At 36.0% G+C, this 11,058-nt stretch overlaps 1 protein-coding gene across 1 annotated transcript; it reads left to right on the top strand.

The window, feature by feature from the left end:
* Positions 1–212: 212 nt before the first annotated feature.
* LOC140240933 (sialidase-1-like) lies at positions 213–10,578 on the top strand. Its single transcript, XM_072320704.1, has 6 exons — positions 213–334; positions 4,221–4,407; positions 5,322–5,584; positions 6,327–6,509; positions 7,127–7,346; positions 9,411–10,578. The coding sequence occupies exons 1-6, from the start codon at positions 257–259 to the stop codon at positions 9,623–9,625; spliced, it is 1,146 nt and encodes a 381-aa protein (XP_072176805.1). The 5' UTR covers positions 213–256; the 3' UTR covers positions 9,626–10,578.
* Positions 10,579–11,058: the final 480 nt, after the last annotated feature.

The following is an 11,058-nucleotide window of genomic DNA, read 5'->3' as shown; positions in this document are numbered from 1 at the left end:
TTTGAAGATAAACAGAAAAGCCGTCTGTTCCGAAGAGTTTGATAACGAGAAGGTTTCCGTGAAGCCAGACGTCTAGGTAGTCTTGGGGAACATTCCCGACGACAAATATACTGATTTTTTGGTCTAGTTTAAAGACTACACTCTCCTCAATGAATGACGCATCACATGACCGCCTGTCTGCCAGTTATCACGTGATCAAATGTCTACACTCGAAGATCCTACGTCCTGTTCGTTGTTGACAAAAAATTGAGTGAAAATGTCTCAAGGCTGTGTATTCAAACTGCTGCTGTTAGCAGTAGTTTTTACCATTTCATGGGATGAAGGTTTGGCAACGGTAAGATTTTGAAAAGTCACATTAAGAGGTTTGCATTCTTCGCGTGATGCTTATTTTGATGGTAGATCTATAGTTGTATTAACAACTTATTAACACTCATAAATATTTAATCATAGAGTCTGCCTAGATCCTACTAGTCCCACACGTGCAAAACTATTGAAACTTTGCACTGGTTGGGTCATGGCTCAAATTTAAATTTTTAGCTTCAATTCTGCCTGGTGTAGATGAAGCCTTAATTGAAACTGATTGGAGTCAAGTCTTAACTGATGAGAATGTTGAAAGTGCTTTTGATAATTTTTGGGATAAGTTTTTGTTGCTGTACAATAAATGCATACCATTGTGTCAGACTCAAAGTACTGGTAAAAATCGTAAGAAAATTCCTAAAATGCCATGGATCACTAACTCATTATTAAGGTCAATTAATAGAAAAAATAAATTATATTATAAAAATAAAATATCAGGATCACAATCTGCATATAGAAAGTATGCTGATTATAGAAACACTTTGACTTGAACTACTCTGCGCACAGCAAAGAGGAAGTATTATTCTGATCAGTTTCACTCAACTGTTGATAATATCAGAGACACATGGAAAGTTATTAGAAATGTATTCAAACCCACTCAGAAAAAGTCAGATATACATGACATTAGAATCAATGGTGAACTAATTGAAAATAAAAATGTCATTGTTGATAAATTCAATGATTTTTTTTGTAGTATTGGTCCCAATCTGTCAAGGGCAGTGCCTCACTGCGAGAAGATGTTTTCTGATTATTTACGGGAACCAAACCTAAGTAGTTTATTTTTAATCCCAACAAATGAAGAAGAACTTTTTAATGTTGTGAATTCCCTTAAAAAGAGGAAGAGCCCAGGTTATGACGGTATTTCAAATGATTTGATAAAGAATGTTATATTAGGGGTTGTTCAACCTCTTGTACATATTTTTAATCTATCAATGAATGATGGTATTGTCCCTGTGAATATGAAAATAGCGAAAGTGATACCTATTTTTAAGAAAGGTGATCCCCAGTTATTGAGTAATTATCGTCCAATTTCTCTTTTATCCACATTTTCCAAAATCCTTGAAAAACTTATGTATGCCAGGACGGTGAAATTTTTTTATGTGAACCAAACCTTCTCCAATTTTCAATTTGGTTTTCGTGAAAAGCACACAACAAGTCATGCTATTTTACATTTTATTGATAAAATTTCTACGGCATTGGATAATCGCATGCACACAGTGGGTATTTTTCTGGATTACTCCAAGGCTTTCGACACTGTTGATCATACTATTTTATTACAGAAGTTATCTCATTACGGAGTAAGAGGGAAAGCCTTGGAGTGGTTCACAAGCTACTTATCTAACAGGAGGCAGTTTGTCTCACTGAATGATGCAAAATCGGGGTTACAAAATGTCACATGTGGAGTTCCACAAGGATCACTACTTGGACCACTATTATTTCTTATATATATTAATGATTTTCAATATTGCTCTGATGTATTCTCGTTTGTTTTATTTGCAGACGACTCAAACATATTTTTATCACACAAGAATCCTCAGGTCCTTTTACAAACAGTTAATATTGAGCTAAGTAATATTATAACTTGGATTCATGCAAACAAACTGTCATTTAATTTTCAGAAGACCAATTGTATGCTTTTTAGTAATTCTGTTAAAATACTACCAGGAAATGTTTTGTTTGGTGGAGTTGCATTAGATAGAGTAAACTCAACAAAATTTTTTGGTCTGTATATTGATGACAAACTGAATTGGAAAATACATGTGAATAACATTTGTAAGCTCTTATCACAAAATACTGGTGTTATATGCAAACTAAAAAGAGTTGTTCCCAAAGAAATATTGTTTATCCTATATTCTACTTTAATTCTTCCATATCTTAATTATGGTAAAGTAGCATGGGGTAATTCTTCAAAATCGCAAAATGAAAAGCTATTTTTGATCCAGAAGAGAGTTATAAGAATAATTTGTAATGTACATTTTCGTAGTCACACTAATGCTCTCTTTCATCAACATAAAATTCTGAAAGTGGAAGCTATCTATTTAATGCAGTTAGGGTCTCTAATGTATGATCTTAATGCAGGTGAACTCCCACTGGCACTAGCACAGCGTTTTAAGAAAAATAGTGATGTTCATAGATATAACACAAGGCAGGCTTCAGGTTTGCACTTAACCCGTGCAAGGACACAATTTACTCTTAAAACGCTAGTACATACTGGACCCAGGTTTTGGAATTCACTTGATGCAAGCATTAAACATTCTTCAAGTAAATCAGCCTTCAAGCGTAGGCTTAAGTCTCATCTTTTAAGTACTTATTGTGTTGATTTGTGATGTCGTTAAAACAATGTTAACAATGTTAATGTCAATAACTGAAAGTAAGTCCTGTATGTTATATTACAGATGCATATACTTTTATGTCAGACTTCCCCTTTAAAGAAAAGAAAGAAAATATCAATGTATAATATTATTGAAAACCAGTTGTCTTCTTGTCATGTTTTGTTTTGTTATGTTTTGTTTGTTTTGTGTTTTTGTTTTTGTTTTTGTTTTTGTTATAAGTGTGTGTGTTTTTGTATGTATTTATCATCTCACATAACCCTTTTTTATCCTTCCTTTCCACCCCCTCCCTTCATTCCTAACCTTGTTTTATGTACATAATCTCCCTTCACCCCATTACACATAGCCTCCCTTGTCTATTCCCTGTTTCCGTTTGGAATTGTGTACCTTTTGTTATTTTTTTTCCCACTGCGTATATATAAATATATATATATATATATATATACAATGTATTTTTTTCCATCTTTTATTCCTGAGGGACCTTGTCTCACAAGCTATGCTTCACTAAGGTCTCCTCGTTTGCCTTTCTCAAAATATTTGTTACCCTTTCTTTATCATTTCTGGTATGTCTTCATATACTTAAATGTATTTGCAAAAATTTTAGTATTAGTTGTTGTTGTTCCTATATATTCTTGAAAGAAAGTGTCAATGTTATTGTTATGTTATTGTTATATTGCCTATTGTTGGAAGAAAGACAAATGAATAAATAAACTTGAAACTTGAACTTGAAACTTATGTACTAGTAGACACCCTGTTTGACAGACAGAAATAGGCCCTACCTTTAAACTCGTATTTCCTGTCGAAAAGAGTACTTCCAAGTACCAAACATTTTAATTTAGAAGCTTTATTTTTTTAGAAGTGCAGTGATCATGTGAGGGTCTATACCCTACTTTACAGATTTCAATAATATCTAGATTTTATTGCAGTGCTGTTTAGTGTTTATGAAATGTTATGATAAGCCGGCAGCTTGCGGATATGCCTTATCCATAAAATTGTCATTGCTGGTGGACAGTAAACCTAAGTAAAACCACTGATGCATGATGCACTGTTTGATGTTATGATGCTACTTTTGCCCTTTGCCGCTGGCTAAGTCGCCAAATAAGACTGTAACAGTGTCACTGTAGAACCTACTGCCGACTAGTGAAAGACTGTAAGAATTTAATATTGATCAGTATAAAGATTATAATTACCAGTATTGGCTAAGGAATCCCACTTTTCTGACTATGCCAAATTTACAAATTATGCATTTCCATGCATTTAGATGATGAAAATATAGGTCTAGAGGACTTTGATCTTAAATGAATTATGTATTCATATGTGCATAGAAGCATTACATTGAAAGGGGATGTGATAGCATAATTATGGGTTTCACAGGTAGAAGATCACTAAGTTGGGATTGAGTCCTGGCGGGTCCTTTTTTCTTTCTTTTTTTGGCAGAATTTATATTTTTCTAGTTTAAATGGTCATGGAAGCTCATGTACGAGACCATAATGGTTTAAGGTACATGTATGTTAATTTCTGATTTCCCTTTAGGTTAGCCCCATTGTGATGGACCAGCAACTGCTCTGGATCAGTGGTCAAGAAAATGTAGGAATCTACCGCATTCCACTTCTCTCGTACACCCCGAAGGGCAACCTCCTTGCCATCTGTGAGGCCAGAAAGAACGGTGGATCAGACGCTGGCCCAAAATTCCTGGCAATGAGAAGGTCTGAGGACAAAGGTGTGATGGCAGTTAATCTTCAATTTTGATCCAAGTTTGTCTCAAATAATTTCAATCTGACTGAATCTCTTAAGTGAATGCTTCAAATTCTTGTCCAAGATATGATAGTGTTTACAACATACATAAACTTTCAAGTAGGATAGAAGAGCTCTTGAAAGCACTTATCCAGCCATTCTTAACCCCCCCCCCCCAAGAAAAAGGAAGAACAACAACAAGAAAACATAAATTATTTAATATTCTGATTTGAAGAGTGCATGATCTCCAAACTTTGAAAAAGAAACCTAGTCTATTTCTGTTTTGTTTCAGGTTTTAAGACATTTTAACAAATCAGAAAGTAAGGGCCTCTTAGAGAATTGCTAAAAATACAGGTTATGACAGAAAGAATAGTGATTTTGTAGACTGATGGTGAATTTGTAGCTATGAATATAATAATCTACAAACTGTTTCAAAGTGGCCTTCCCTATGAAAGGAGTAAGCCAGTCCACAGTTTCACTTTGCACATGAGCAGAAAAAGGTCATTTGTGGTAATAGACGTGTTATTTTTTTAATTACAAACTGAGATAAGCATCTGTGATATGAATGATTATTCATAGAATCTGTGTAAAGGGTGTTTGCCGGCACATTTATCCTGTCAGACATCAAGCCTGATATTTCAGTGCAAAGCAATGAATTGGATGTTTTTCAAGGGTACCCAGATGGGCCATTCTAGTCACCAAGTCTGCACAAGTTCATTCTTTGTTCGAACATGAATTTCATAGATTGTTACATCGGACAATGTTGCATTATATCACTTTGATGACGAGTAAAGTGCCTACAAGTGTAACTAACTGAGAAAAACAAATTGTCCCTTGTCCAAATGTGCATATGAGCTATTGAACTAGCTTTTGAATATTGCCTTATTTGTCATCAAACAGGTCTCTCATGGCAACCCCAAGTGTTTGTCCTGAACGATGGAGAGTTGCCGGATGGACTTAGCCTGGGTGCCGTCCTAGTTGACGACGTCACAAAGACCATCTTTGTCTTCTTCCAGATCTGCGGCCACTACTACAAGTGCGACATGGCCGTCCAGTACTACATCAAGAGTGTGGATGACGGTATATCGTGGAGTAAGCCGTTCAACCTTTCGAAGCAGATCGGCACCAAGATGTTCGCTCCAGGCCCAGGCTATGGGATCCAGGTTAACCGCCTTTTCTTTCATCTATCTGCCTTCTTGTCTCATTCTTATTTAACTATCCACAATGTTTTCTTTCCATTCATGCTTCTGCCCTTGAAAGCTGCCGGAGGCATTATTTTCCCAGCTGTCTATTTGGCTGCCCATCTTTTTGTATGTCCTAGATTGGTAGACAACTATTTAGTTGGAAGATATATTTAAACTATTAAAGGTACATGTCAGAGTTTGGTGGATAAGAATATCCAGAGAGAGAAAAAGGAGCATATTTGTCAAGGCAAAGGGTGGTGTTCAATTTCAAAATACTTAACTTCAATGAAGAAAATCTTGTGGAAATTAGTTGATGTAAGAAGCCAAAACTAGATTTATTATTACTTTTGTCATGCAAAAGGGTTAGGAAAAACAAAACCTTTTGGTCAAAGATCAGTGGACTTCATCCAAATGTAAATTAAGTTGACAAGTACATACAGAAAGGTATATCTCCTGCTTTATAAGGGACTTTGGAAGACTCACTGCTGTACTTTATATTTGTACTCAATAATTAAGAAAATACTTCAATAAGTCACTTGAAACGTCAGTCTGATGATTACAAGGACTTATTTCTCAATCAAGTGATAGGATTTCTCATCATGAGTTCAACCACTTGCAACTCTGTCAAAGTAATGCCCAAACAACCTATGGTGTATGCAGTAGGTACTAATTTATCCTTTCTTATTGTTTGATACAATTCCCATTTCATTCCAAACTATAGAAAAAGTATGCTCCTAATATCGGTCGACTGATCGTATGTGGGCATTCCACGTTGCCAGGCGACGGGATGTTCTGTCTTCTGAGTGATGACCATGGCGACACTTGGCGGTATGGAGGGGAGATCAAAGGTATCCCTTACAATACCAAAAAGGTCAAAGGTGACTTTGTACCAGATGAATGCCAGGTAAGAACATGGATCTGCAGGTGGGGTGCAGGTGTTAGGAGCAGCAATGAGTATTTCAAGTTATTTTTAGTCACAGTTTTTTTTGTTTTTGTTTTTTGAATAACAAATGTAGTGATCAATGTATTGTTATACAATGTATATGTTTGTTTTGAAATGGTTTTATCATTACTTCAGACTTTGGGGAATGTGGAATCTTCAAACTTCATGAACAGTGTGTGAGAAGTGCCATCAAGTTTGCATTATACTTGGTACGGGAATAAAAGCTGGAAAAACACTTAAACTCAAACTGGAATGTGCTCAAGCAACTCATAGCAAATCGCAGAAGAAAAAAAAAATTATTTAGAGATGAAAGAGATGAAATAATAAATATAATAAAATAAAGATACTATTTACGCATCTACTGCATACTGAGTGAAAAGTTTTATACAACCAGAGGATTCATATTCAGTGTGTGTTGTTCAAATCTTTTTGATATTTTTAAGAATAACTATGTCATAAGTTCTGGTGACTCAGTTATTTTAAAAAGTGAGAACCGGTAGCACAGATGCTTTAAAGTGGAACAATCATGTGAATGTTTTCAAAAGGAATCTGTTCTGCTCTTATCTCTCTTCAATCAGCCAATAGAACTGCCCGATGGATCGATCATGGTCAATGTGAGGAACCAGTACCAGTATCACTGTCACTGTCGAATGATCATGATGAGCTACGATGGGGCATCGACCTTCAAGGTGGACGACCTGCGCTTTGACACGACCTTGGTTGACCCTACAGTGGCTGCTTCAATTCTCTACCACAACGGAGTTCTGTTCTTCACCAATCCGGAGAATGAAAGCAGTCGTGAGTAAAAAACAAATCTTTTGCTTAAATTCAGAAAGGAATCTATATTTTCAAACTTATACACAAAAAACAGAATTTTATAAACTCATTGACATTAAGAGCATTTATAAATATATTTCAACAGTTTCATGTTTAATGGAAGAAACAGATGTTTATTTAAGAATAGAAGTAATGAGTAGTTCTACTCAATGCTCAAATAAAAATTGTCTTTTTGCAAATGAAAGAGATTGTGATGGAAGAGAATTTGCAAGAGTTTTTTCTAGAACTGGAGTAGATCTGATAAACGATACAAACTGAAGGTGTCACTGTGTTTAGATATTGATAATATCTCATCACTCGTGATAGCAGATTACAGTGTTGATAAGCACGTAGCGTATAGCAAAACATGGATTGTTTCCTCTTTTATCAGACATCTTTAACAGCTTGGTTTATGATGTGTGCAATAACAATGTGAATGGCCGAGTTTTGGTTTCAGGTTAAAGGTTGTACAGTTTGTATATATACATCCCTTTTGCACACTTCACAAACTTTTGTTTGATTGAAGAACAGTGTCTTCCAACATTGTGTATGAAATCTTATGGTAATACCCCACAGAGTATTTGAAAAAAAAAAAAGAAATAAAAATCCAACTCCATGTTACTCGAAAATATGCTCCCTTTTGTACCGAGAATAATGGTTGGAATTTGTTCAGGGTCCGAATAAATTCATTGGAAGTCTTTAGTATTTATTTCCTCTAGTTTTGATCTCCATCATAAAGAAGTTTCTACAGTCATCATTTGGAGAAAAGGTCTGAATTACCTACCTCTGCAACATACCAGTTTAAAAATGGAATTTTCAGGGTTGCAAAAGGGACACATGAACTTTAAACCTCTGGTTGCATAGTCTATTGTCTCTTTTAATCTCGATTTGCGTTTCCACAGGCTTGATGATTTTGTTGAACTTAAACCTCTGATTGCATTGTCTTTTGTCTCTTTTAATCTTGATTGCATTTCCACAGGCTTGATGATTTTGTTCAGACTCAGTAATGTTTTATGCAGTTCCAGCTTGGTGCTGTCATCCTCAAACTTACAAATGCTTTGTTCAAATTTACTGACTTCTTCTTTATATTCAGAATGTCTTGCCTCAAAGTGATTACTCAGGCTTCAACCTGTGTGATGTCTCACTGAAGTCTGGTGGTGCCTCATTCTGGCATAGTTATGTCTCTCAACCAAGCGTTTCAATGTCTCCCTCAAGCTCACTATTGTATTGTTTGTGTGTGATAATGTCTCCTGCAAACTCATAGATTTCTCTTTTTGGTTTGTTGATTTCTCCTTAAAGCTCAGTGGTGTCATATTTTGATTTGATGATGTCTCCTTGGATTTGATGATGTCTCATTCAAGCTCAGTGATGTCATATTTTGATTTGATGGTGACTCCTTCAAGCTCAATAATGTCACATTTTGGTTTGATGACGTCTCCTTCAAGCTCAGTGATGTCATGTTCTGATTTGATGATGTCTGCTTCAGGCTCAGTAATGTCATATTTCAATTTGATGGTGTCTCCTTGGATTTGATGATATCTGCTTCAGGCTCAGTGATGTCATATTTCAATTTGATGATGTCTCCTTGGAAGTGATGATGTCTGCTTCAGGCTCAGTGATGACATATTTTGATTTGATGATGTCTGCTTGGATATGATGATGTCTGCTTCAGGCTCAGTGATGTCATATTTCAATTTGATGATGTCTCCTTGGAATTGATGATGTGTGCCTCAGGCTCAGTGATGACATATTTTGATTTGATGATGTCTCCTTGGATTTGATGATGTTTGCTTCAGGTTCAGTGATGTCATATTTGATTTGATGATGTCTCCTTGGGTTTGATGTCTGCTTCAGGCTCATTGATGCCATGTTTCGATTTGATGATGTCTCCTTGGCATTGATGATGTCTGCCTCAGGCTCAGTGATGTCATGTTTCGATTTGATGATGTCTCCTTGGATTTGATGGTGACTCCTTCAAGCTCAAGAATGTCACATTTTAGTCTTAATCTTCCATTCTGTGATTCATTTGTATCTCAACTTATCCAGGTGTAAACATGACGCTGCGATGGAGCTATGACAATGGCACAACGTGGGCAGGGTTGCTCAACATCTGGCCACAGGCCAGTGGTTACAGCACGATGACCGCCATTCCCAACGACATCTATGAGTACAAATTCATCTATATTTTGTATGAAAAGGGTGAGAAATCATCCACCCAGTACTTGTCCTTGGCTAAGGTCAGTCTGAGTGGACAGCTCTAGCCTGGAATGTGGAGAACAGGAAGAACAAGCGATGACACACGTGTTGTTCTTGTTGCCTTGATGGGTCTTATATGGCTTTACAGCTGTCCATTAAAAACATACCAAGCAGGTTGGTCATCTCTGGCATCAGACGAGGGTCACATGGCATCCTGGGCCTTGTTTCATAAAACTTGTTATCAGTGACAAGTTGTCATAGTTGTTATAAGCTACTGAAATCCTTGCATCTGATTGGCTAAGAGCAAATTTGTCACAGAAATGTGGCAGTTGTCACTGATAGCAAGTTTAATGAAACAGGACCCTGATTGACCATTTCCAGGTGACCATTGGGTAGAGGCTTTTGTGCTCAGAGATTTGATTTAGAGACCTGATTCTATGCAGTATTAGTTGTGTTGCAACTTGAGGTGCAATCTAAGTGACGATTGTGTTGAATTTCTTCAAATTAATCATGTAGAGCACTGACAGGGATGACCAACTTCTTTTATATTATGATAAAGACTTAAGCTATCTTCAGAGAAGTATCATCTACTCAGAAGTATATCTTTGCAGGAATATATGTTTTCAATTTGATGTTGATTACTGTATATGCCAAATATTTTGCAAGGCTTTCATTTTCATGATGTGGCTGCTTTTTGTGTATTTAAAAACACACGAAAATATGAACTCTGATTCCGACATGAAAGCGATGTGTGTGCATACATTTCTCTGTTCAGTACTGTACTCCACAATCGAGAATTTAACCACTCGCGTTGTTGGGAAGTCGCGTTTTGCAAAAATTTAGACTCGCTAAATATATGACGTATACAGTATCCATCAAAATGTGTGGGAAATTAAATCTACATGTAAGTTGATTCATTATTGTGAATACAATCCAATTGCACATGAAATTCTTGCCTGTCATTTCTATATTTAGGACTCCTCTTCAAAAGTAATGAAGGAATGTGTGAGGAGCATAATGCCAGCCAATCCGTGTTGGCTTTACATTTGTTTTATGAAAGGAGAACTGTGAAAAAAAACTCTTTTTTTTTACCAAACTGCCATGATTATGTGTCATAGGTCACCTGAACTTTTCCTTGCATTAATGAATGGTTGAACTGAAATAGCTTGACGGAAATGATTATATATTCTACATATATTTTGTGAATTCACAATAAAGTTGCCATTATTTATTTGTTTAATCGTAACTCTGATTAACAGGAATGCCACTGTTTTTGATAATGGAAAAGTATCACAACAACCTTTGTGAGGCACAATTATATTTGCATAAATGGCATATGACATTTATCAGACAGGACAAATTTTGTCACCAAATATTAATTCAAAGTAGGTACATGTGTATATTGCATAGATTTCATCTTATCAAGGGAAGAAAATGCAATATGACTGCAACAAAATGTGGCCATGGGTACACCACAAATATCCTATTGCTGGTTAGT

The sequence above is a fragment of the Diadema setosum genome, chromosome 17 (assembly GCF_964275005.1).
Source record: "Diadema setosum chromosome 17, eeDiaSeto1, whole genome shotgun sequence".
In the NCBI taxonomy this organism is placed as follows: domain Eukaryota; kingdom Metazoa; phylum Echinodermata; class Echinoidea; order Diadematoida; family Diadematidae; genus Diadema; species Diadema setosum.
This window is presented reverse-complemented; position numbering and strand designations above follow the sequence as displayed.